At 42.8% G+C, this 27821-nt stretch overlaps 2 protein-coding genes across 5 annotated transcripts in view; one reads left to right on the top strand and one right to left on the bottom strand.

Moving 5' to 3' along the window:
* The window catches only part of LOC309332748 (rho GTPase-activating protein 7-like), a 99692-nt gene extending 95788 nt beyond the window's left edge, over positions 1–3904 (top strand). For all 4 annotated transcript variants that reach the window (XM_081845924.1, XM_081845923.1, XM_081845925.1 and 1 more), the window contains exons 11-14: positions 536–751; positions 1214–1431; positions 1676–1849; positions 2743–3904. In XM_081845924.1, coding sequence (XP_081702050.1) covers positions 536–751; positions 1214–1431; positions 1676–1849; positions 2743–2839 — 705 coding nt within the window. In that variant the 3' untranslated portion in view covers positions 2840–3904. The remainder of the gene's footprint in view (positions 1–535; positions 752–1213; positions 1432–1675; positions 1850–2742) is intronic.
* Positions 3905–4047: 143 nt separating this feature from the next.
* Positions 4048–26614, bottom strand: RARS1 (arginyl-tRNA synthetase 1). The gene is made up of 15 exons (XM_081846245.1): positions 26315–26614; positions 23657–23791; positions 21480–21674; positions 18642–18753; positions 17494–17594; positions 16073–16194; positions 15052–15172; positions 13558–13687; positions 12582–12686; positions 11139–11317; positions 9313–9422; positions 7648–7753; positions 5345–5517; positions 4937–5184; positions 4048–4262 (listed from the first exon to the last, which is right to left on the bottom strand). Exons 1-15 carry the CDS (start codon positions 26357–26359, stop codon positions 4153–4155), a joined length of 1992 nt encoding a protein of 663 aa, XP_081702371.1. The 5' UTR covers positions 26360–26614; the 3' UTR covers positions 4048–4152.
* Positions 26615–27821: the final 1207 nt, after the last annotated feature.

Genomic DNA, 27821 nt, shown 5'->3' with positions numbered 1-27821 from the left:
GAGAGGCCACTGACTATTTGTGCAGTCTGCTGGGCCAAAATTAGACTCAATAGTTCAGGCTAAACACTTGTTAGCACAAACTTTTTCTGCTTTGGCACAGGGAGCTGGCAGTGACTTTGTTAAGAGCTAGGAGCAAAGCCCCAAAGAGTGCAAAGGTTGGTATACTATTTGTTCAGCCTCAGTTTTTTGGAGAACGGCAGCTTAGGTTCCTTCAAATAAGTGTTTTATATGTATGTGTGGTTCCCACACACCGAGTACTCAAAAAACCTTTCCTCCCTTTTTGTCTTAAGTTATGTGTTTGATTCATACATAACTGTAGAAGCGCTATACTGTAGCATTCAGCATCAAAAAAACCACATTCCCACTCTGCTTGCGCCTTGATGGGTGACTGTGTGACAATTGTGTGTATACTGTTCTTGAGCTCCATTACAGGAAGCCTGGGATACAAGTGTAATAAATACAGTGGAATATATTGGGACAGCCATTTCTTATGACCTATGCTTCCTAGCAACTAATTTCTAGTATTCTTCTGCAGATTCCTGACTACTGTTTGGATCACAGTTATGAAAATTTACATGATCAAACTATCTCCAGTGAAGTAGATCCACACCAAACCTCCTTAGCAAAGCACTGCAGCACAGTGCTCTCCCTGGAGCGCTCCATGCAGGACTTGCTCCGAGATGCCAAAGAAAAATTCAAGAACTGGGTTACTTGCTCCACCTTAGAAGGAGTGGATTCTGCATATAAAAAGGTAATTTTGGCATGAGAACGCTAATGAGGCTCAGAGTAAATGAGTTTTAAAATGACATTAATACATGTGTATTCTGTGAAAATAACCAGTTAACAGTATCTTGTCCCATTTGCAAATAACCTCCCTCTGAGAAATAGGTCACACATTAATTAGAAAAGGTATGGCATGGAGCACAAAAGTACTGAAATGCCACCAGAGTACTGTTTCCCAAACTGGAAAATTTTATTATTCTTTTGAATATGTGGATAGTCACTTTAGGTGCTGTGATATGGCATCCATAGCTAGCAAGACCAGAGGTCAGAGGTGATGTCCCCAAAGGAAGCAGACCCAAATTTGGGAAACCATGACTTAATGGATTGAGGGACCATGTTGACTCCAATTCCAGGGGTTCTACAGCCATTGGATCCCAGGCTGCTTTGGGCAGACTCAAATCATTTCCTAATGGATTAACTGTCTTCTAAGGTGGATGATAACTACTTGGTCCGGGTATGGAAAGCGTCAGCTGAAATTGATGCTGCCCCTAAAGTGGTTCTATATCGGATACTGATGGAACAGCACCTATGGAACCCAAGCCTTCAACAAACAAGAGTCCTAGAAATCGTAGATGATGAAACAGACATTTACCACTATGCAACGGAGAGCATGTCTCCACTTCCTCCACGAGAATATGTGGTTCTAAGGTAAGGAATCTACAATATTCCTGTCTATGCCAACTGCTGTTAATTATGAGATGAGCTGCAGCAGAGGTAATGACTTGACTTAACCTTAGTTGAATATTATTTTTATACATACAGCTGAGCACCTTGATCATGTGCAGAGCCTGGAAGTTGATGTAAATGAGCTGTTACAGTTGATAGTATGGTTCATAAGCATAATGGCATATTGATAGCCAATGAGATTATTGATTTGACCTTTTGTTTCCAGGACTTGGCGGACTGATCCTCAAAGCAGCACATGCATATTAGCAGCTACCTCAATAGACTGTGAAGGTGTTACCATGACGGGGATCTTGGGTCAGGTCCTACTTTGTCAGTATCTTATAGAAGTAGTCGGCACTCAGAAATCCAAAGTCACACATGTCTGTCGAACAGATACCAGGTATCTAGATTTCTTTTATTTTTCTTTAGAGTGGCTTGACATAATAAATGAGGTTCCAAATGCAATGAAGGTCAAGGGCTTGCTAGAGGAATAAGATTAGAGTATGAAAAACTGGCATTCTGTTTCTGAATTGGCTGGCCGCTTGTTATACGTCACTGCACAAATTGTTTTGCCCACTGCTACAGCTGTTTGTTCAGATGTACAGAAATGTGGTAGAAGCTTTGATTGCAGTCTTTTTAGTTAATAATGATTAAGTGCTTCTTTCATGGCCACATGTGATTTAGAAAAGTAATTTCAGGCAACCTCCTCATAAATCTGCATAAAGATTGAACAATTTCAGAAGCAGTGCTTTGTGTGTGTTGTAAACATGCAGTCAATACAGTGGTACCTCTGGATGCAAATGGGATCCGTTCCGGAGCCCAGTTTGCAACCTCAGTAGAGCCCGCGACTGTGCGGGTCGTGATTCGCCGCTTCCACGCATGCATGTGACGTCATTTTGAGCGCAAGCGGCGAAACCTGGAAGTAGTGTGCTCCGTTACTTCCAGGTCTTCACAAAGCGCAACCCAAAAATACTTAACCTGAAGCTACTTCAACCCGAGGTATGACTGTAGTTTTATAGCATTAGTGGTGGAGGAGGAATGCCTAAAATGAAGGGTGGATTTAAGTGTTGCACTATAGCATTTCTGCTTGCCAGATGGAACAATCTGTACTCTCCTCCCCCTGTGCACTGTTCTGTGGGTTCCCCAGAGAGGTTTTGGGGGAGACATGGGGTGGAAAGCCTTGTTGGAAAGCACTTTGCTGGAAAGCAGTTAGCTCAACCTGGCCCAATAGTCGGGAAGAGAAATCGTTTAAGACTTTAGTTTTTTTTAACAGGCTGTTTCATTTATTGGCAGGGGCCGCACAACTGAATGGTACAACAGGGCTTTTGGTCACATGTGTGCTGCAGAACTGGTAAGGATTAGAGAGTCCTTTAAAACTTCATCATACTGAGAGCAAGCCAAAGATGACATGGTGCTTTTGGAAGTTAAATCAAATGTGTGGTGCCCAAAGCTGAAGTTTACCAGACTTCATTATCGTAATTGAAGCATTCTAGAACTGTTAAGACATTTTTATGCATTTTATAATGTTACTGCTTTTTTATTAAAAAATTCTACTGAGAAAATTAAATTGTTCAATATTACCTATCAAAATAAGTTATTGAAAAATGAACATCTTGATGTTCTAATAATGTGTAAATGTGAGATTTTATTTCCCCCCAGATGCTTTATAAACTAAAAATGTGAGAACAAATGTGTAATACTTTAGCTGTGCTATCTGAGTAAAGAGAACTCCGCACCTGTGATGTCTTTTTCTGTTTTTAGCATTCTAAACTATTAGGAATATAATGATCATATAGGAAGCTATGCTGTATTTATTGGTTACAGACATTTGTACTTTTTACAGTGAAGAAAACAATAAGAAAAGGGGCTTCTTTTTTTCAGTGGAACTGTGTGTTCCAGCACCTCTGAGCTGCACCCCAGAAGTGGGTGGGGGTGAGGAACTTGACCTGCACCTTTTATGGGCTCCAGAAAATTGCAGGAGGCCTTTGCGGAGGGTCTTCAGCCTAACAGCTGGCATGGGGAAGCCACTTGTGTGAGGTGGGGGCCTTGTTAAACTGCTCCACAGAGGTGCAGGCAGCTGCACCCCTCAGCGGAACAGTTTAAAGAAGGCGCTCACCTGTGCCTCAGCTGCCTCTTGCTCCTGGGAGGAAGAGGTGGCCTGCCTGTTGCCTGTGTGAAAGCAGTTGAGGCAGCCCCCGCCAACAGAGCAGCTTCTGGCTTGTGAAGAGACATATTTTGAACTTCAATTTGCAGTACACTGCTGTTTTGGAAATGGAAAAAAGGGTGTGGGGGTGGGAGGGAAAAGATAATATATTGATACTACTGGTACTTCCAGAATATATATGATACTTTTAAGTCTGTACATTCATTGCATTTCCTAAAATACTGTAATTTAGTGTCACTTGTGTTTATAAGCTCAGACAATATACCTTTAATAAAAAGGTTAAGCACTCAATGACTGCTTTGTTCACTAAGGGTTATTAACCATTGTGACATTTATGGACTACAGCAGTGGAAGAAATCACATTACCTCCTGCTTCTTGTGGCTCTAGACTTTGCAGGCAAGGACAAAATGATTGTTTGTTTTACAACATGGAGTAGAGACAATGAAACTTAAACATTTTTATTTTTCAAATAGGCCATAATAGTCAACTAAATAGTTCATTTTTGTGTGTAGAAAAGTTATCTGAAAAGTCAACATAGTTACATTTTCTGCACTGGTTTGATTCCCAAGATGTCAAAACCTTTGGCCATAACAGCAGCTGTTGCTTCGCACAAGAGCATTCGCCACATGTTCACTTTCACTATTTTGCCTACACAAGAGACACAAAAAACCAAGTGAGATATGTTGCTATCCAGATTACTAGTCAGCAGAGCCAGCTGTCTCTGGTCCCTTTCTGTGCAACAGTACTCCACAGTACTCTGCTACATCCCAAGGGGGCATGGTGGAAGCCCACTGCTTCGAAACAGTCCAATCACACCCCAGACTTGCAAATTAGCATGGGGGCTGCACTCACACTCCAGAGCCCAGTGGAGAGGGGAAGCAATGCTGCTCTTATCTGCCTCTGGTCTAGGACTGGTATGAAGGCTTCACCCAGCAGCACGCCACCATACCACAGAGGGACCAAGTGGGCAGGCAGCTTTTTAAAACTGCTCTGCTGAGGGACACACAGCCACCCGCAGAGCAATTTAACAAACCCCCTACTCTGGCTCATGCAAGCAGGGCACTTGATCAGCTGAGAAGCAGGCTTTCTTAAACCCGCCAACATCCTAAAAAGCAGCAGTCTCCCCTTTTGTGGAGGGGAAACCTGGTTGCGCCCCCCCCCAAAAAAAATGTGCCTGGGAGCACCCACCCACCAGCTATGACACTGTGCTGCTCAATTAAGAAAATGGTACCACTGCCCCATGCCTTGGGAATTTGAATCAATGAACCACTTAGTTCCAAAAAGGGAAAAGAGTAGATTCCTCTAAAATGAACTTAACTCACCAGTTTGTCTGTCTTTTTCCACACAGTAGCAGTTGTCATAGAATTCAGTAAATGTAGTAGCCAGTTCATAGAGGTAGTCACAAAGGGTGTGCAGTAAAAGATCATCTAAAATCTTTTGCAAAATCTCAGGGAACCTCAAAATGCATTTGCCTAGTTTCCATTCCTTCTCATGGTCCAATATTATCTCCGTTTGTGTAGCTGCCTTCTGCAGTGTCTCGTCTCCAATATTGGCCAGCCTTGCTATAGATCTGCCACAAAAACAAGTCTCATATTAGACCCAACAGGAATGCAGCTGAGTCGATCTTCCAACATCAAAGTTGGAAATGCAGCAGTATCAGCTTGTAATTGTCCAATACATGTATTTAAACCTCACAAAGTCTTAAATTTAGAAGCTAGCAATTTCTTTACCTGATTCGCGTGAAGGCATAAAGCAAATAAGCAGCAGTATTTCCTCTGTCATCAAGCATTTTGTCAAAAGAGAAGATATAATCATTTATTCTATTATGGGAAAGATCTGCATACTTAATGCATCCAAAGGCAACTGAGGTCTGGGCTGCCTTCAGTTCTTCAGGAGTAAGAACCTGTGAGAGAAATAAAACACATATTGTGAGAAGGCTGCACTACAAAACCAGGGGACAGAACTGGGGAAACCTAAACTGAACAGCAACTGAAGTGAACCCAAGGCAAACATTCTGAACAGCTGAAATCATTTGGGCAGAAGCTTGATACATTCACATAGTATGAGACCAGCCATGGAAGTCGTAGCAATTACACAGCCCCTGGCAAGGTGACCAGGGCTTTGTAGAGCTTTGGGACAATTTTACTCTGAGCAAATGAAGCTGATGCCCCATGCAGAAGCCACACACAAGCTGATCTACTAACCTGTCATTTTATCCTCTGCTGCCATCTACTGGAATGCAAATAAGATTTACTTTGTAGACCAGATAAAAAGTTCAAGCAACAGAGTTTGGGGGCGGGCAGGGCTTTTATTTTCATGTTTCAAATTCAATATTCTTAAAAAGTGAAGCTTGAAAAAGTCCAAGGCAGATATAGAGAACTTGTGGCCCTTGTGGTTAAGACTGTAGCGCACTCTAATATTTCTAAACATTGGCCACAGCTCCTAAAGCTGATGGGAGCTGTAATTCAATCACAAATTGAAGGCCACAGACTCCCCACCCCTGGTCAAGACCTCATGTTATCTACCTAATCCTCTGGAAGATTCCCCTGGGAAACTCTCAAATAAGCATAATGTAATAGCCAACCATGTTTTGTACACAGGTTCTGATGAGCAGAGGTACACATGCCCTCCTACAGGTGGTTCCACTTTTACCTATTATGGTAATTGACCTATTCCCCCCAAATTATATTTGGTGTTTTGCAGCACAATTGTGAATGCTGCAAGTTAGACAAATAACATGGATTCATTACTTTAACCTATTTCCATGAGAAAAATCCAAAGCTAACCTAATTCAAAAAGAAATTATCAAGATCAGACCCCCATCTTCCTCCTCTTTGCTTTTAAGTAACAACACTGGTACTGTGAAATAAAATGTCATATCCATGTGAATGGAAAGTTCTGCACACGCACACTAGTTTTGCTAGTCCGCTGCATTCTTTCAATTCTGTTACTTCTCATTTATCCTGTAATCCTAACAGGATCCAGACATCCACAGAAGACAGTGTCTGCAGTCAATACCACTGAAAACATGTATACTTTTCATATACATTTTCAAATGTGCTTGGGTGCACATGCTTTTGGGGCTCTGCATAGTTAAGTACAGAATATATCACATGAATTTGTAGGAATGGGAATGAAACCAACTGTCTATGCTACCATGTTTCACTTTGGAGACATTTGAACAGCTTTCTCCTAACACTAAGCAGTGAGGTCAACTCCCGGACACAGTCAGGGAAAAGTACTATTGGCAACACAGCAAATTCACTCCCATCATATGATGAGGCTAGACGAATATGTGGACAGACTAACAGAACAATCATAGCTTTAGAAAGCTGGCGTAACATGCCTATTCCAAACTTCCCCAGAAGAATTTCACTTACACTATCCTTTTTGCTGACTAAATTGCACTGGATTTCTAAGTCACATGACCCAATTGAGTAATTATCTCCTTGTTCTGCCCTACTGTCTTAAATTCTGCCAGATGAGCTCGGGTGAAGGACTTAAGCTGGCATAACTGGGAAAGGACAAGATCTGCTGAACTCTTAACCCCGGCAGGTCTTCGGTTTGGTTTGTGCTACAAGCCAGCAACATGCTCCCTTACAAGAACCAGATAGGTAAAAGTAAAGGGACCCCTGACCATTAGGTCCAGCCGTGGCCGACTCTGGGGTTGCGGGGCTCATCTCGCTTTCTTGGCTGAGGGAGCCGGCGTACAGCTTCCGGGTCATGTGGCCAGCATAACTAAGCCGCTTCCGGCAAACCAGAGCAGCGCACAGAAACGCCGTTTACCTTCCCGCCAGAGCGGTTGCTATTTATCTACTTGCACTTTGACGTGCTTTTGAACTGCTAGGTTGGCAGGAGCAGGGACCGAGCAACGGGAGCTCACCCTGTCGCGGGGATTCGAACCGCCGACCTTCTGATCAGCAAGTCCTAGGCTCAGTGGTTTAACCCACAGCGCCACCCGCGTCCCTACAAGACCAGATAGTAGAAGAAGAGTCTACTTTCTTGACAGTGGAAAAAGGAAGCCCATTGTTACCTTATCTCTTTCCTTTTCCTTCAGTTTGTCCATTGAACGCTTAAGTCCCTCTTGAAGAAGGTCAATCAGCCGTACCGTATCTCCAGAACGGGTTTTAAATTTTTTTCTGGCAACAAAAGATGGAAATTGTGGCTTTTCAAAGTAGACAACTCATTTTCAAGTAGAAAGTTTTACTCCAGATGAAAACAGTCAAACAGTGAAATTATTGCTGGTCTTTTCCCCAACATAGATACATTATCCCAGACACGCACCTTGTTGCATTGACGATACAATAAATATTTTGTTTCAGCTCAAGCACTCCATCACTGAACTACATAATTTTAAATTTGTGGCCACACTCATACCATTACAATTCAGCAGAATTATAATCTAACTAATATATAGATACAGAATATATTTAGATAAGGAAAAAGAGAGAGGAAAGATTACCACAGCCCCAGGAAGGAATGGGGACAGTCAGTTATAAAAAGGGGAAGGCAGAAGTAGCAAGTGTTCCCAAAGCAAAACAGTACACTGCTACCTGCTCTTGAGTACTACCTAACTTGTGATTGCTAACAAAACAGATAATAATACCAATAAAAAGTGCATAATGTGTAATGGGCAGATATAGTTGCACAAATTTCCAATTTCCAGCACAGACAGCAGAATCCTGACATGCATATCAAGAAAGAGATTGCACAGCTGTTCTTTCATTATAATCATTAGGAACAAGGGAACAGATGTAAACCAATATATGATGTTGTAACATAACAGTGAAGCTTCCAAATGTACAACACAGAAGCATGAATATTTGCAATGGGCCACTAGGTTGCAGTGAGAATGCAGTGCCATACACTGAACGAGAAAAGTGCAAAATGAAGGTCACACTGGAATAGTAATGGCTATTCTCTAAATGTGAAGTGTGCCGACAAATAAGAAAAACTCAACAAACTAATTTGGTAGATGATTTCAATCTCAAAAGACAGAAAAAGAGTTAGGCCCAGAGAGGCACTCATAATGAAAGGTTTGGGAACCAGTAATGCAACAGATGAATACAGTTATTCAATAGCACAAAACATTATCCTGTTAAGTCCTATAGTAAAATTTCTGATTTCAGGAACACATTTGCTATTATCTACAAGTTATCTACATGTTGACTAGAAGTGAATAACCAATACAATGCATTACATTATTCCTACATGATCTTGTTAGCATTGAGACCCACATTCACTGAAGGATTTATCTATTCTTAACATTGCATTTTTCAATAACTATAGCAATGCACAACAATCAGAATCTACAAGAGCTACAAGGGTTGCCGAAGTCTGTACGGAATCTAAAGAGGCACACTTTCTACCATAACTACCATGTTCCTTGCACACACACACACACACACACACACACAGAAGACACTTTAGGTGGGAAATGCTCTGGAATCGTTTCTGAAGCAGCACAAGGAGCTGCAGCTGGAAGGCGGGAAGCCTGGAATTTCTAATGTGCAGCCTATGGGGTGCTCTTACATAAACACAAGGATAGAAGATTTGAAGAACAAAGCCAATGCACATAAGGAGTTCCTTGGTGATCACATGACACATCTTCAACAGAAAGGAATCTTGAGCTTTCCAGTCTGTGAATACCAACACAATTCAGTCTACTGTATACTGAAGAAATTATCTGCAAACTTACTTGTCTTCTCCCAACACCACTCCAAAAGCAGCATGAGTTACTCTGGTCACTTTGGGATCATACCAGCCGATCATCTGACCCGCTGCAAATATGGTTTGTAAGTGCACAGCCTGCAAAGCAACACGTCATTAAAACAACTAATGGTAAAGCACCAGCACTAACATAATAATAGAAATGCCAAACTGGAAGGGACACTCAGGGTCATCGAGCCCAGCCCCCTGTAATGCAGAAACCATAACTAAAGAGTCCCTGGCAGATGACATTCCAATCTCTACATGTGTTAACTTTGCTACATTAAATGTGCATTCTGTAGCCGACCTTCTTTGTAATGTTTTCTTTTGAAATATTTAAGATAGTATTTTAGTTTCCGGTTAATTTTGTGACTCCAGATGCATACTTAGTCTTTGACTTTCTTCAGTAATATTGTATTCTGGATAGTGTTGCTTTTAATGTTTTAATGTGCTGTAAACTACTTTGAGTTTTTTTCTTTAAATAAATATACAGTGGTGCCTCGCAAGACGAAATTAATTTGTTCCGCAAGTTTTTTCTTCTTGCGAGTTTTTCGTCTTGCGAAGCACGGTTTCCCATAGGAATGCATTGAAAATCAATCAATGCGTTCCTATGGAAACCGCCTTCAGACCAGGTCCGGGGACAGTCTGCCCCCCGACCTCTTCTGAAGGCTGGGGGGGGGGGGAAAGGGCTTTTCTTCCCACCGCCAGCCTTCAGAAGGCTGTTCTGAAGGCTGGCGGTGGTAAGAAAAGCCCTTCTCCCCACCTCCCGCCCCGCAAGCTCCGGGGACAGGAGGGCTTTGCTGCCGACCCCCAGCATTTTAAAAGCCACAGGGACAGCGGAGGTCTTCTGAAGGCAGGCGGTGGGCGAAAGTCTTTGCTCCCCCCCCCCCCGCCTGCCTTCAAAAGCCGTCCGGGATAGCGGAGAAACACGCTGCGCTTCTCCGCTATCCCGGGAAGGCAGGCGGGGGGGAGCTAAGACTTTTGCCCCCCGCCGGCCTTCAGAAGAGGTCCAGGACCTCTTCTGAAGGCCGGCGGGGGCCAAGGTCTTTGCTCCCGACGGCCAGCATTTTAAAAGCGGTCCGGGATAGCGGGAAAGCGCAGCACGCTTTCCTGCTATCCCGGACCGCTTTTAAAATGCTGGCGGTGGGGAGCAAAGCCTTTCGGCCCCCGCCGGCTTCCTGGACCTCTTCTGAAGGCCGGAGGGGGGCGAAAGGCTTTGCTGCCTACCGCCAGCATTTAAAAGAGGTCCCCGGAGATTTCCCTATGGGCTTTCTTCTTGCGAAGCAAGCCCACAGGGAAATTCGTCTTGCAGAACGACTCAAAAACGGAAAACTCTTTCGTCTTGCGAGTTTTTCGTTTTGCGAGGCGTTCGTCTTGCAAGGCACCACTGTATAAATACAGTGGTAACAACACCTTAAAAACACCTTGCAAGGTAGCCTATTCCACTTTCGAACAGCTGCTACTATCAGAAAGTTCTTCCTAATCTTTTATCAGGTTCTCTTTTCTTGTAATTTGAACCCCACTGGTTCAAGTGCTACCCTCTGGAGCAGCAGAAAACAAGCTGCTCCATCTACCATGTGACAGCTCTTCAGACATCTGAAGATAGCTACAATATAATCTCTTGGTCTTCACTTCTTCAAGCTAAACATACCCAAACTCTTAACCATTCCTCTTAAGGCTCCTGCTTTAAGACAAAGGAGAAGCAACTAGAAAGAGAAGAATACACTAGTGTGTAGTTTTAGTGTCACACCAACACTCAGAAAGCTAAAAACCTGAAAAACAAAGGACTACAAAATAAAGGTCAGTGAAACTCACCTGTCCACTATCTACCACATAAATTATATAATCAGCTTTTTCTTCAAACAGTCTCTGTTTCAATGCTGCCAAGTCTGAGGTGTCATATGTGAACCCCCCATCAGATTTCACAATTGTCAAGGGAACGGAAAACCCTGGAACAAATACAATCTTCCGACCATCATCCACTTGCACAAATCCTAAGAGTAGAAATAAATGAATGGGAAATAAGGTTTGGAAAGCAAGGTATTTTTACACAGTAATGTACAAATAAAAACACAAATACAAAACCTTTCAATGAAGAACACTTAACAACCAACCTATTTTATCATGCTACAAAATGCCATGACAGCAGGTATACAGAGTTAGAACCTACACATTATCCTGGGATGTGCTTTTTTCCATACCTACATTTGCCAAGATAACATAAATGTGGGTGCTGAGGGGAACCTGCTAGTGAGAACTGGCAGGAGGGATGAGTGTTTAAAAAGATTTTGCACCTCCCAGTTCTCTCCAGCAGAGCTCAACCACCTCTGGGTCATTTCCTCATAGCTGGTTTCAGAGGCTGGTTAAACAAAAGAAAACAGTAAACACAGCCTGGAGGGTGATGGTAGTGAGGAGGGCAAGTAGTAGACTTTAGGATCTCTCCTCCTGCTGAGAGGTTCTTTCCATAAGTGCTCCTGCTGCAGCATTTGCATGTAGTTCAGTGCTCGAACATTATCTTCCCAAATGCACAGTGCCATCTTTTGAATAACCTTTCGTTCCCACTTTGCAGCACTTCCATCTGGTCCCTGGGGCCTCTACTCCTTAGCTTTCATGCTGGCTGCAGAATGAGGGGCTTTTCTTCCTTCCTAGCTAGTATGGAAACTGGGGGAGCTGAAGCCAGTGTTGATTCCTGATCTGGAAGCTTTAACCTTTTGCTGCCTCCTGAGGGCCTGCCTAATCTGGATCAGCCACCTCTAATTTGCATGTGGAAGAACTTCAACTTGCTTCAATGGGAGTTTTTTCCTTAAAGCTAACAGCAGCTGCAGGGCCATTATCTACTTTTGGACTACAGAAGAAAGCAAAGTGTTAAAACCTCTCTGCCTCAGGATCCCTAACCAGATCTAGAGCCCTGCCATTGGAGCAAATGAGAAGTTTTCTCCCAAGGCAAATTGTAGGGAAGAGAGAGTCTGTGTGTGTGTGTGTGTGCGCGCGCGCACGTGCGCGTGGGCGCGCATGAACAAGCAAGAATGGATTCATGGGATATGCTTGAATGGATGGGACTGTTTTACTGCCATGCGACCACCCTCCCCCAGCACACTCTCTCTAAAGGACTGTGGTTCTTGGGTGGTAGTGGTAAGGATTCCCCACTTCTTCTATAGCAAAATACAAGCTTATCAAAGAGCTTTTGAAACCCATTGTACTATGGTGAAAAATAGTATTGAGGAATTTAATTCCCCATTCTGCAAATAGTTGAGTTACCTCCTTCTTCAAACTCCTTCACGATATCACTCATCTTATCTTGATAGTAAGATTCTCCTCTCTCTATTATGGTAACGTCCAAGCAATCGTAGATTTTTTGGAACTCTGACCAAGAAAGAGTGAAAAGAGGAATTTTGAGCCCTTTCATTTATTTCATATAATGCATCATCAACATCATAGTAAAATAAGGAAATTGAGGTACTGGCTTTAGACCAGCCTTGCTAGGTCATGTTTGTTCACTACTACTAAAATGCTGTGGGTTAAACCACAGAGCCTAGGACTTGCTGATCAGAAGGTTGGCAGTTCAAATCCCCATGACGGGGTGAGCTCCTGTTGCTCGGTCCCTGCTCCTGCCAACCTAGCAGTTCGAAAGGATGTCAAAGTGCAAGTAGATAAATAGGTACCGCTCTGGCGGGAAGGTAAACGGCATTTCCGTGCACTGCTCTGGTTCGCCAGAAGCGGCTTAGCCATGCTGGCCACATGACCCGGAAGCTGTACGCCGGCTCCCTCGGCCAAGAAAGCGAGATGAGCGCCGCAACCCCAGAGTCGGCCACGGCTGGACCTAATGGTCAGGGGTCCCTTTACCTTTACTAAAATGCTGCTCTAAAGAATCATTCTGAACACATCTAAACTCTAACTGTACTTTTTGCATTGCCATTCAGCTACAACTTTTAAATTTGTTTTCCTTCACACCTATATATGTATGTGTGAACATACAGAAACACACGCGTGCACACACAAAAGCACCTGAGGTTCTCACTCCATGCATCTAGTTTAGAAAAGATTTTGTCAAAATAAAGGTGCCACAAGACTCTTTGTTGTGACTCCTGAAACTATCACCCTCAAATCCCAGTCTTTTTACAGGGCTTCAACAACAACACTAATAATAATCCTCATCATCCTCAACTGCCAAAAGTGGTCCACTTGAAAAAGAGGTGAATCCTTAAAAGATAGAGGTAGCATAATTCCTAGTCACCTTTCCGGGACACATCACATATAAGTTTCCAAGCTTTAATGAAATCTGGATTTTTGCTCTGTAATAGCACCACACATTGGTATGCGTGCTTCTTAAACTCCTCTTCTGTGTCAAATCTTCTCTTAGATTCCTAGGTTAAGAAGGAATACACAGACACCATGAAACAGTATCCTCCACAGTATAATAAAATAAATCAAACCAAACAAAAGCACAGGTAATAAATAGTAAAGAGAAATACTTTTAATGGTCGAAACAGATCAAATAGACAATACTGAGTCACCTAATGCTTGCCATTAATATCCCAGGGGAACATCCACCAACAGCAGCCTGAACCTCTCCATGTATTAGCACATATAAAATGTTGTGCAGTATCTGGAGAGGATTCTCCAAGCTTCCAATGAGAACTGAAGAATTAGTCATCACCGAAGAGCCCTGCATCCCAGCAACTCTCATTTTATAAATTATCAAGATAAATTGATAATCAAGAATTATACTTAATGCTGTCAACAATATGATCAAGAGCAGAATTTGATCCAATATTGTTGCCCTCTTACCCCCTCTAGAAATAGGTGAAGAACAGTATCAAATCCATGTGGATTTGTGCATACAGATCCTGGATTGGGCTTTTTAAGCCATCAGAAATGAGTATACAGAATCTGTTTGCATATTTATTTTACCCTTTTCAAAAAGGTGACTCAGCAATTAGTCCAATCTTCATATAAACTGCCTTTGTTTCAATAAGGAGGGTTATGATGCATGGAAGTTTCAAAAGATTAAAACATTTGCAATATTAGTTGACATCAAACTGTTCACCCAGTGGAACTACTTTTTCCTCTTCTATCTGCTGCAGTCTCCACAATCTGCTCTGGATGGCTGGGGAACCTTTCAGAGCAGACCTGGGAGAGCACAGAAGCTGCAAGGGGTGGGGGGATAGGAGAGGAAGGAGGTAGTGCTGTTACTTCAGCTTGTACAACATTTGATTTCACCCACTGTTTGTTACTAAACTTATTCCCATGATAGAGTCACTCCCTCATCCTAAGTCTCTGCACTGACTCACTTCAATCATTATGAAAGTCTTACAGCAAAATACATTTTTGTAGACGTTTACAAGCATAGATTGCAACCATAGTTCACACAGACTTCCTTCAAATTCCTCCAAGGAAATGGCTGCCATTTGATTTTTTATTTTGTTAAGTGCTCTAAACCCTCCCTCAACCTTCACCAAGAGTACTTCCTTCTAGTCTTGCCAAGAGCAAAACCCTCAGGCAGGATGTATACATTTTCAAGTGCTATTAGTATCCTCTCATCCAGGGGTGGCTAACTTGTGGTTCTCCAGAGGTCATTGCACCACAGCCCCATCAGCAGCATGGCCAGGGGTAGGGCAACATCTGGAGGGCTACAAGTTCCAACCCAGCTCTGAGCAATGTTAAGCAGCAGCAGCAACAACAACAACAACAACAGGAGGGGTAACCATATATCTGAAATAAAACATACCTTATAAAAAGCTTGGAGATCTCCAATGGGAGGAGAAACAGTCAGATAGTCTGGGAATTTATCTTGCAGATGAGCAATAAGCATGCCAAACTGGGTACCCCAATCTCCTAAGTGGTTTAATCTAGACAGTAAAGATCACAAAACAAGTGAGACTGTAAGCAGAACTGAAATATCTTCTGAATAGAACTGTGGATAAGATACAAGGCTTGTTCTGAAGTGCTCCTGTGAAGGAAATGGACTGCTAAAAAAATATTTTAAAATCCTATATGTGGTTTGTTTGGGGATTATGGGCATAATTTATTGCGCAACTCATACACTATCCTTTCCAGAAAAACAAGTTGGAAGGTGATTTAATTTTCTAAATTAATTAGGCAAATTTGTTGTAGTAAAGTTATATCTACTACAGGATAGAGACAGTTGTTTTCCCTTGAAGCTTTGAGACGTTTGTGGAGTGAAATGCAGAAGAAAGGTGACTCCAGGCTATAATTAGGTAGCAACTTGCATTGACATTCAAATCAAGTTAGATCTCAATGTTGTGTAGCATGGTGTATGTCAAATGTCAAGGACTGTAGGTAAAGGGAAAGTTGGATGCATTTAAGCCAAAGGTGGGGAATTGGGGGGGGGAGATCTTTATCTAGCCCCACCCCGCAGGCCAAATTTGACAGGTGGGTGGGACAACCCCTGTCAAAATCCCTTGTGCAGGGTTCCCAGATGCCTTGCAGCTACACCACAAGGGGTGTGGCCAGCCCTGCTTGGCACGCTGAGAGTCTCTGAGAAAAGGGGGGGGGGAGTGTTTCTGAAAGAGTTCTAGAAGGAAAAGTAAGGTTAATTAAAGGTGGATGTGTGCGGGGTTCAAAACATAGGGTTCTGCAGTGATTTTCATAAAGGAATAGCACTTCCATGGAACACAGCAACACTGCTGTATGGGTAATTACTGAGAATCCACATTGACAAGAGAAATGAAAGTGTGTGCCCATATACATTTTGAGCATTTGTGCAATTCTACCATGGCTGGACTTACCTTAGTACATCAAACCCCACAAACTCAAAGAGGCGGCACATGCTCTCCCCAATTATAGTTGATCTCAGGTGACCTACATGCATCTCTTTTGCAATATTAGGGGAGGAGAAGTCAATCACCACCTTTATGTAGGACAAGAAATGAAAAATATGCGCATTAAAACAGTGCAAGGTATTTTTTCAAAGAAGCATCATTTATATATATCTGCAATTAGGAAATGCACATAAACACTGGCTGTTGTACACATTCACTGGTTATTGTGGGAAGCATGAAGAGAGAATTGTGCATATTATGCGTTCGTTAAACATAATCTCCTAATGTTGTTGAATGACTTCCTGCACTGAGTACTGCATATGCACAGGGCCTAAGTGAGCCAAATAGTGAATATTTTGTTCACGCTGTTCAGTTATGGACACCTTCAGATACTATCCACACTGACAGGACAATGTATAAAATCCTGTTTACGGTGCTCATTTGTGCAAGTTCTACATGGCAGCTGGTGCTTACGCACACTGTGCACCCAACTGACCTGGCTCAAACATAACACTAAACCAAACCATGGCTTAGCATGAGTAGGGAAACATGCAGGCTTCTGGAGGGAAGATTACAACTGCTTCACTCCTCCCTTAATTCTGCTGCTCTCATGCTATCTGGGCCCTATCCAAACCCAGACAAACCATGAGCTGTAACCAAAGTTTGTTCTTGGTTTACAACTCATGATTTTTGAAGCAAAAACCACAAATTTTGGCTTGGATGTAATGATATGTCAAACCATAGCTTAGTGCTGTGTAACACCATCAGGAGAGGAGCATAGTTGCTGCAATTCATTCTCCAGGAGCCTGCATGTGCATGCTTAGCATTATCTACAAACTGGGCCACTGACCCTTTCACAAGGTGTCAAAGGTGCTGAACAAACAAAAAACTAAAAGTTGATTCACAGAGCTTGTCCAAGAATTTTATTTTTTTAAAAAAAGTGAAAGGCAATTCAACTAAATATTAGGACTAAGCAATGGGACTTTCTGCCTCTCCTGTAGCAGGTGTGCAGGGGAGAACATTCAATGAGAATCCTTGGCACTCTACAGAACACAACTCAAAATGTTCCCTTTTACATTCGTCAAACATTAGAACACCAAAGACATCCATTTACATAAAACACTTTAACGCTAACAAGACCGGGGGGGGGGGGGAGGTAAGGAATGGCTGCAAACAGCCACCTCAGACCTTAGGAGGAACTTCTCTGAGGGCTGCCAGAAGAAGGGCACAGAACATGCCATGTGGGGCTCTGGAACCCTGCTCTTGCATGTTTGCAGACTGAGTGCACATTAAACAATTGAAATAGTTTATCTGAAAATGCACACTTTGCCTTGAACATTAAGCAGCAGTACCTAAGACAAGACCTAGTTAACCATTTACTGTCATACCTTCTTCCTTTCACCAAGAGCAGGCAGCTGAACTCCATTCACCAGCATACTGCTTAGTTGTTTAGATACAAAATCCTTTTTCAAGTGCACATTAATGAAACCTTCAGAAAAGCATAAAAAGTAAAAATGATTCCTGAGACTATATACATATTAAGGCCTTGATTTCTTTTGCACAGAGCACATATTTTGCTAAAAACACAGTATTGCAGAATTACCCATAACAGGGCAACTCATTTGCAGTGACAGGAAAAAAATCAATTTGATAATGATACAAGGACAAAGTGCGATTGGTTTTGATCAATAAATAACAGAAGCCAATTGTCCAGACAACACATGCTGTCCTGTAAGCAGCCTTGGTCAGCAATTAGTTTGCTAGGAGGATCACTTTCACTGAGGGGCACTGGGTTTCAATAAAGTTTCTTTTTTATTTTGCAAGCACTCAGGTAATGTATATGATTAAGTAGAATGATAATATTTATATAGGGAAGATTATTTTAATTTCTTTCCAAAACTTCTTCATTTAAATTGCTGCTAACCTCTCTGAAAGAACCACATTCATTTTTAACTGCAGAGCTAAATAAAATGCTTCCCAACTGCCACAAATACCAAGCTGAAACTCACAGAGAATTATCACATGGTGCAACCTTCCTAAGAAATTCCCAACAGAGTACAGTCGTCCCCCGCCTCCCAAACGCCTTGGGAATTGAACATTCCGGCTCCCAAATGATCAAAATCTGGAAGTGAGTGTTCCGGTTTTTGAAGGTTCTTTTGGAAGCCGGACGCTTGATGGGGCTTCCACAGCTTCCGATTGGCCGCAGGAGCTTCCTGCAGCCAATCAGAGGCTGCACTTTGGTTTTCAAACATTTCGGAAGTCGAATGGACTTCCGGAACGGATTCTGTTCGACTTCCAAGGTATGACTGTACTCCTCTGCCTTAAAAGCTGTCTGCCTATGGAAGCCAGAATGTCACAGGGGTACACGTCAGAATTCCTGGTAGGGTGAATAGGCATCAAGCTTAGGGAGAGGATTCCCCTTGTCCTCCTATAGTTCATCTCTAAAGGACTCAGAATTCTACTGAGTCATTTCATCATAATACTTCATAACATTAGATTGAGATGTCCCAGAAAAGTAAAAACAGAGTAACTGTACCAGGACCGGCGATTTCAATCTTTGCTATGCATTCATTGTCAGGAATGTTTCTGGCAATCTTATCAGCTATTTCTCTCGGGCTCACTTTTTGCTCCTTGGTCTTGAGCAGTATCTGAAAGACACAGCAAGAGGTCTCAGCGCAATCCCTGACTGAGGAGAACACAGAGAACCTGAGGCAAAGCTCTACAAGCTCATATCATTTCAGCAGCTGTGATAAAAATGGAATTCCCTTTTCACAGGAATCTGTCAAGAAACCAGCCTGCCTGGAAAATCCCACCGGGTAAATATAGCAGAGGCAATCACAAACTGAATAAATACCCTAGGACCCTACTGTTATTCAAGCATATGTGTGGTCCTTTGTTGCCATTTCCTGTCAAAGGAAATGAGAGCAGCAGACAGTTGCCAATTCCACATCTGCCACATGTAAGCCAGAGCAATTCAAATGATTCTTCTGAGTATGCATCTTTTGAGATGCATAACTCATTACAGATGACTTTTACACTGGCCTTTCCCAACCTGGAGTCCTACAGATTTTGGCTGGGCTGGTGGGAGTTGCATTCCAAAACATCCTAGAGGGCACCAGACTGCAAAAGCTGTTCAACACATTCAAAAGGGAGGAACCCACTGATCTTTATGAAAGGAATTGGTATTGGAGAAGGACAACAGCCAGATGGTCTCCCACGGCAAAATGTAGGTGATTCTAGGTTTCCTTTCTAATAAGTAGTCTTTCTATGGCAAGTACTCTCTCTCTCCGATGTACTGCTTGGCTTCAGAAAGCAATCCTCAAAAAATGACAAGAGCGTACGTGCCAGGCGACAGTCTCTCCATGTGCCCTGCCAATGTGGAAAGCTGTCACAAATGTGTTTTGTCTTTGTACATGCTCATTAGCATATTGTGCTTGCACTCTCAGCTGGAGGGGCTAGGCGGCTATTAGTTTTAGAGATATATTGCTTGCTTTCTCCTTTGCTTTCCCTCCCTCCCTCCCGCCTGCATACACACACAGCTCTCTCCCTTCACCTTTTAGAATTCTGCTTCCAAATGTTTGCTGTTTTGTCAAGTGTTGAGTGTTCTGAAAAATGTTGCACGATACATCAAGAAACTGCTCATTCACGTGGAGCAGGAGCTAAAGATAAAAGCAGGAGTTTCCAAATGGCTGGTGTCCAGAACGATTGATACAGAACAAAAATTTCATTGCTTCACTTGGGATGAAAAATATTTTTTGATGGCTGGAAAGTGTGTGGAGGTGGGTGCATGGGTGTGTGGGAGATTCTTTTTTTTAAAGGAACAAATACTATTTCAAAACAAATTTAGTGTCTGGGAAATGGCCGGGGTGGGGGGGGTATGTTTACGGAAATCAGTTTCAATGAAAGTAACGATCAGCCAAGCAAACATCTAGCACTTGCAAAACTGCACAAAGTAAGCAGCGACATGTATTGGGTGTCAACACTGGCAGAGAGAGAGCTCAAAAAGTGCATCAGGGTGGAGACATTCCATAAAGCAGCTTGTGTCCATGCCAATCTCTGGAGGGGCTGTCAAAAGTTGTGGGGAGGGAGGGGAGGCCTTATGATATCAAGGAATACAAACAATACAGACATTGAGAAACCTGCACCAGACAAGACTCCTAACAGTGACTTAATTGGGGTAAAGCAGCGGTCAAAAATATTTTTTAAAAGCACTGCAAGCTTCTGTTGGGCTGGCTGACACCCAAATGCATAGGCTAATGAGCTCTATGAAGAAGAGAACACACATTTGTGGAGCTGTTTCTCCAAAAGAAGTTCATGCCAAGAGGCTGCTGGCTGGCACGTAACAGTATTGTTTGGAAAGAGATCTCTGCCAGGCCAATTTGCTTAGTAACTTTACCATCCTCCAAGGGATGTGACAAGAAGTCCAACTTCCACTGCAAACTTACATTGATTTTTAAATCAAAGGGGGAAACTATACTGGTAAGGATTTTAGAGGTGTTTTGTTTAAAAAGGTAGCTGTTCTGTACTTCAGGATTTAGCTTTCTGTTATTTTATTTGTTTATATGGAAATACAGGTCTTGACATTCTAGCATGTACATTATTCAGGACAGTTTACAAAAATGAAAATCACTGCTTCATATTAATACAAATGAGTAAGATTCTAGAAAGTGTTAAGCCAAAATTAAACCATTTTTTTAAAAAAACACCATGTATTTTTTCCCCTAAGACAAAATGGGGAGGGAAATAAGTTAGTATGGCCAGCAGCAATGATGCAAGCTGTAGTCCAGCAACATCTGGAGGGCCCCACATTCACCACCCCTGCTTCAGAGGCAGAATTATATTGACTTTTCCATAATTGATATGTAATCCTCCCAAGGTTGAGCCAGCGCTGCAGCTCTGCTTGAATAATGGAGCTTCCTGTCACGTTCCCTCCAGCCTGTTCTCAAGATCAGCTCCCAAAGATTGGGGGCCCCTCTGGAGCAAATTTTTGGGGTACACGGATGAATGGAAATCCTGTTGCACCAGAAGAACCCCACTGGAGCAACACTGAAAACCCACAGTTTTTATAATGTTTCATGTTTGCATGTGACTAGATTCTCTTCATTTTAAATGCTTTAAGACTTGTCTGCTGTGTACCGTGTTCATTTAAATGTGGCAATGTAAACAATAGAAGAGTGCAGGAAAAGATTACTCAATTGTAGACTAGATTTCTGTGAGAAATGGAGAAGCTGATATAGAGTGGTTGGTTTTCGCTGTTCCACTCAAACTACAACATTAACACAAAGCTGAGCAATGTATATTTTCAGCTGGGTGGCTTTGTGCTGTTTGGATACAGCACTAGAGAACAACGACAAATTCTCACATTATGAATTACCTGGGTTATGCTCATAGCACTGTTGCACTGATAGTCGCCAAACTTGGACTGCTGACTTGGTGTCACCAACAGTGGAGGATTTTCTAGATCTGGATACGCAGCTTTAATAGCCACTCCAAAAATGTCTTGAAGGCGACTATTGATGTTAATCATGCTTTTTGATGGCTTGCTTCTACTCCTTTCTTCCTGAAGGCTCTAAATGAAAACACAAATCTAATTATCCATCCATCAGATTGAGGAGCCCATTGGAACAGTGCATCTCAATTCAAGGACCCTAAACATAGCACATGATTAAAATGAAATGTGTGTGTAAACACAAACACACATAAATCCTAATCTGCTTTCTACAGAAACACAAGTTCTTCCAGCTGACAGGCAAAGGAAAGCTTTGCACTGCTTACAAAACGTATCAGACTTCAGGTGAACCAAGATTAACAAACCCTGATGGCTGTGTCAGGTTCCATCTATTTTTACCTAGAATAAAGGGAGACATGCTCTCTTTATGTGCTCAGAGTACAACGATAAAATAGCTGCACACACAGAAATGATTTGTAAATAAAATACCCTGCTAAAGAGAATGAAGATTGTCACAGCTTCAAAAGCCTGCTGTGTGAGAAAGCAGCAAGCATAAGGTTTTCATGTTCAAGAAATATTCTTGCAAATAGTCATTTGTTTACAAGTAGACTTGCTGGTGGTTTAAAGAAAACCTGCCACTTTAAAAAGCAGGTTGCAACTCTCTTTTTCACAGAGCAGAATTGATAGATTTGGGGAGGGGAGAATGTTCCTTGACTACCCCCAGACAGATGTACGCAAAAGTATTTGGGAGGACTGCCTTGTTAAACGAAGCAGCAATTTTCTTGCATCCTCTCAAAGCACCAAAAGTACAGCCCTAATTGACAGCACCAGAGACTCTACCAGGATGAAGTGCAGCCTCTCACTCTTAGAATCAAAAAATTGTAGAGTTGGAAGGGATCCTGAGGATCATGTAGTCCAACCATAGCTGTCAACTTTTCCCTTTTCTTGTGAGGAATCCTATTCGGAATTAGGGAATTTCCCTTAAAAAAAGGGAAACGTTGGCAGCTATGAGTCCAACCCCCTGCAATGCAGGAATATGCAGCTGTCCCATATGGAGACCGAAGCGGCAACCTTGGTATTATCAGCATCATGCTCTAGCCAACTGACCTATCCAGGCATTCTTGTTCCTTGGATGTAGGCAGGGGGAAACAGCTGGTGTAGATGCACCCCAGGTCAAAGAACAAGAATACTGACAATTAGGGCTGGGCGATATATTGTTTGAAACCGGACTGAAGTCCATATTGTGGTACCAGTTTCATAATTTTTGACGTGGCAGTGTGTGTGTGTTATGGGAAAATCACAATGTGAGGAAAACTGTGAAGCCAGCTAATGCCTCTGCATAGCTTCATCCTTATTTCAGACATTGTGATATATTGACTGTTTGAAATCGCTTCTTGTGGACGCAAATCCCCAAGTTTCACGTGGGGTGGCAATCTTTATAGTGCAGGCCTTGAAACTCAGGGCTACTCTGACTGGGTAGTGTGTCCTAGACCTGGACCTGTTTTAATTCTTTTATTACCTTTTTAACCTAATGTGCCGAGCCTATTTTGGAGCCATTATATGCTTTATATACATCCGCATTCTAGATTCCCGGCGCCGGCAACTAAATCTTTACATTATTGTCTTAGGGTAATTTAAATGTCATAACCCCAGTAATATCGCTTTGAATTTTGTTTGGTTGCTTGTCTCTAGCATTTTTGTTTTATCCTGCTATGGCTGTATGCTAATGCAATAAAGGTTTGATTGATTGATATATCACAATGTTTAGCTAGTGATATATTCTGATGTTTAAAACTAGGTTTTTGCCCAACCCTAGACAACATAATCAAACAGAGAAATGCATTTCTGCGTAATCAACTATTTTTGGTTCTTCATAACATTCTAAAAAGAATGTCTTAAGGGTCAACGTATCAGTAAAACAGAGCAATACTGCACAAACTTCAAAGGAATAATAATTTCAACAGTAAGGGGGGAATCTCTCCTGCGTTAATCACATTTTCTCATTCTCTTCACAATGACAAATGATAATTTTGAGAATCACGACAGTCATGACCATTTGTTTACTTTTTGCACACTTCACACTATTCAGAAAGGGAACATACCTTTTGTAGAACATTTAAGCGATATTTAAGTTTTGCGTTCTCTTCCCGCAACCCTTCCAAATTTGGGGAAACTCCCAAACATCCATAGTTTTTCAAACGATCAACTTCTGCAGTAAGAAACTTGATTTCCTTTTCCTAGGATGCAAAATAGAACCAGTAGTATATAACCTGCTCTGTCTTACCCTATGGTAATATACGATAGGGATTGCATCAACATTTAATCTTTAGTGTTTATTATCCATAATTAAACTAACTACACTGTTAAAAATTAGTAGCAACAAATTCACCAACCAATCCCTAAGGAAAGACTGGTGGAGCATAATGACATTAGCTTTTCATTAAAAAACTGATATTATAGGACTTTATCTAGCAACACGTACAGTAGATAAACATTGCTGATTGTGATATTCATATAATAACCATATCATCTAAGATTTCCATTAAATGTAGGCTTGTTCTGTGCAGTGCAAGCAGAACTGATTGAATGGAGCAAAGATAATCCATTCTGAGTTTCACCACCACCTGAGTGAGTGATGAGAACCTATTGTTACGTATCAGTATGATTTTATTCAAAAGGTCCTACCATGCTTCCTCTTTTATGTGGAAAACTAAGAAACCAGAACTGAATGCAAAGTACCCCGACATCAGAGACAATTTGCCTGCTTTGGCTGATTACTGAATATGTTTAAAGGTAAAGGTAAAGCTACCCCTGCCCGTTCGGGCCAGTCTTGCCAGACTCTAGGGTTGTGCGCTCATCTCACTCTATAGGCCAGGAGCCAGCGCTGTCCGCAGACACTTCTGGGTCATGTGGCCAGCGTGACAAGCTGCATCTGGCGAGTCAGCGCAGCACATGGAACGCCGTTTACCTTCCCAATGGTAAGCGGTCCCTATTTATCTACTTGCACCCGGGGGTGCTTTTGAACTGCTAGGTTGGCAGGCGCTGGGACCGAACGATGGGAGCGCACCCCGCTGCGGGGATTCGAACTGCCGACCTTTCGATCGGCAAGTCCTAGGCACTGAGGCTTTTACCCACAGCGCCACCCGCGTCCCTATATGTTTATATGTCCCTATATGAATATGTTTACCTTCACCCTTATCAAATTTGGATACAAATCAAAGGCAGCATCAAAAATATTTTGTCTATCATCCTAGGAATACAACTGCCTGAGAAATGAAAGTGCCACACGAAACTATGCTGTGGAAGAAAGAGAAGCCATCAGTCCCTTTCTCTCAACAAACCTGCTCTGTTGTTTCCTTTTGGAGCCTAGACCTTCTAGGACCTCCCAATATATTGTATGTGCATAAATACTTTATCATATAAAGTTTATCCTGAGTGCTGAAGTAATGAAAATCAGAAAGAACAGTTTCCACTACTATAATTATTATGAAGTGTAGCCCTCAAAATGTTGCAGGAAATCTACTCATTCAGTTTGCCTCTCTCAAACACCTGGCAGAAATTATTTTAGAAGCACAAACAAAACAACATGCCCTGCATTTCAAAAAAAGAACAAGTCTCCACATGGCTTACCCATCATGTTCCCCAGCTCAAAAACTAGTTCATGAACTATTTCATTAAATTGCTAACCACACCTAAACTTGTGACTGAAGAGTGTCTCATGTGGCAAAATTATAGTTATTAGAAATTTATTATGAAATAAAATTACTATTAGCAGATTCAGATTTATTTATTTAGCTAACTAAAAGTTAGGCTAGTAATGAGCAGCACCCTACTATAAATTTTCTCTAAGAAATGCCCACATATGCTAGAAATTAAATGTAACTATGTGCCTCTTTAGCTTTGGAATATGGTATAAAAAAAGCACCGAAGGGTTTTTTTAAAAAATCCATTCACCTTCTGCCAAGAGTTGTTGCATGTATCCGGTTTACAAAGAGAATTGTTACATGACTTAGAATGCTAACTTTCCAGATATTTTATTTTCTACTAGTACATTTACAAATTTACAGCGTCTCCATGCAACCGTGCCCAAGGCAATGGATATATTCCGGTTTTTTGAGATTCGTTTTGGTTTAACAAGAACGTAGCAGTTGTTACCTTCAATTATACTGCACTGTTGTACGAAAATACAAATAACTGATCGATGGGTGAGGGCAGGGAAATTTTCTTGTTGTTAAAAAACAAAAAAAGGACGGGGCAGGGGCCCTTAGGATCGCCCATGAGAGCTAATATGCACTTGCGACCTCTCTCTCTCTCTCGTTCTCTGCAGGGGCCCTGCCCAATTCAGACGTTGACCCGAGAGAAGCGTGCAGGGGGCGGGGAGGGGCAACTGAGCTGGCGAAAAGGGCAGGCGGGCAGCCCTGGTTAGAATCATTTCTGCTGGCGTCAAGGTTTCGTCCAACGACCCTGCCCCCTAAGGAGCCAGGAGGAAGCGAGAACGCCTCACACGCCTTGCAGAGACCCGCTCACACCGAGGAGGGAAGAAGCGGGGTCTGCGCTGACGTCAGAGCCTCGAAAGGGAAAGAAGCGCCGCGCTGGCGGCAGAATAAGCAACGCCTCCCTCCGCCCGGCCTCCTCCGAGCAGCCACGCGCTGCCGCCGCCGCCGCCGCCGCCGCCCTTTGCCTCTGCCGCCCCGAGCTCCGCGCTCCTCTTCGCCTTCCAGCCGCGCCCCATAAAAGAGAAGGACGCACGCGCCTCTGACCTGCCGCTGAAGCCGCTCCGCGCATTGAGCCACCTGCACCTCCATCCTCGCGGGTCAGACAAAAGGGAAACCAGAACCGGAAGCGGAACTCCAGTTCTCTATGGTGAGTTCCTGGCAAGAGCGGCAGCGGGAGAAAAAGCCCTCTTGCCTCCGTGCTGGTGCTCCGTGCTCTTGCGCCCCCTCTACCGGTCCCTTTGCGCGCTCCGCTCTTCCAAGGCAAAGGTGTCTTTTTTGTCCGGCCCCCTAAGCGAAATCCGCGCAAAAGCCAAGCAGAGCGAGGAGAAAACGGCAAACTTCCCGCTCACAACGGACCAAATTTCCAAATGATTATTGTTTTTATTTCAAGGGATCGTTCCTCCTCGCTGGCCAAAATAATAATAAAAAAGAGGACTATCCCGTCTCTTGAATAGCAGCGAGCCTCATCGATGCCAGCGGACCGGGAGAAGACGCCGCCCCCGAGATTGTTCCGGACGGATAAACACAGCGGCACTTGCGGGGGAACTGATTCCCACTATAAATGATTCTCACTATAAACAGATAGCATGGCAAGCGTGCTATATTTATTGCTGGCTCAGATTAGTGTCTAAAGAAGCAGTGTGGTGTAGTGGTTATAGTGTGTTGGGACCTGGAATACCAGGCTTCAAACCCACAGCCCCCGTTTTTGTTAATGGTCACTAGTTCCTTTTCAAATTCGAGGACATAACTTCACTTCCCGGTCTATATTTTAAAGTGCCCCTTTATATGCAAAATATGCTGTGGTATAGCTTCATACACACAAGCATTTTCCAATTAGCGACTCCATGAACTGCAAGGATCTCGTCGTCACTACTAGAATCTAGAGAGTTGAACACATAAAAATGTTTTCTTCATCGAGTCAAAGCTACATCCAGTACTATCCCCTCTGGTAAGATGTACCCATAAGCCCATTTGCCTTTCTATTATTATCCAGCTGTGAAGCTCTCTACTGAGATGATGGTCCAGTTCCCTTTTCAGAGTGAATACTTGACCCAATGAAGTAACAGCATGCAATGTTATTATCATATATTGTTGCCCTCTTTCTTTACAGTGATGGAATTCTAAATTGACTCTTCATGGCCTTTAAGCTCAATAAAACGTCAAAAACAAATCAGGATGCAATTTGGAAAATATTTTAGCATGCTCTGGGAACTATTATAGCAATGGGGAAAAAATCTCCAGGTTGACGTGCTTAAAGGAAATAAGTACGGTCATAACTCAGGTTGAATGTGCTTCGGGTTGAGCGCATTCGAGTTGCGCTCTGCGGCAACCTGAAAGTAACGGAGCGCATTACTTCCGGGTTTCGCCGCTTGCGCAGACGCTCAAAATGACGTCATGCGCATGCCTGGAAGCGGCAAAGCGCGATCTGCGCAAGTGCAGCTGTGCCGTCGCTTGTTACGTTCGCTTCAGGATGTGAACGAGGCTCTGGAACGGATCCCATTCACAAGGCACCACTGTATATCCATTTCTAGCAAGCATCCAATGAAAACAA

This window comes from Podarcis erhardii (genome assembly GCF_964252035.2).
Source record: "Podarcis erhardii genome assembly, chromosome: 2".
Classification (NCBI taxonomy): domain Eukaryota; kingdom Metazoa; phylum Chordata; class Lepidosauria; order Squamata; family Lacertidae; genus Podarcis; species Podarcis erhardii.
The sequence above is the reverse complement of the archived record's forward strand: the minus strand, read 5'-3'. Positions and strand labels throughout refer to the sequence as shown.

Excerpts from the sequence above, each read along its gene's own strand:
- RARS1 (XM_081846245.1), bottom strand. The coding sequence starts at position 26,359 with ATGGAGGTGCAGGTGGCTCAATGCGCGGAGCGGCTTCAGCGGCAG. Across the intron at positions 23,792-26,314 it reads CGGAGCGGCTTCAGCGGCAG|GAAAAGGAAATCAAGTTTCT; the intron begins GTCAGAGGCGCG and ends TTTGCATCCTAG. Across the intron at positions 5,185-5,344 it reads TATGCCTTCACGCGAATCAG|ATCTATAGCAAGGCTGGCCA; the intron begins GTAAAGAAATTG and ends TTTTTGTGGCAG.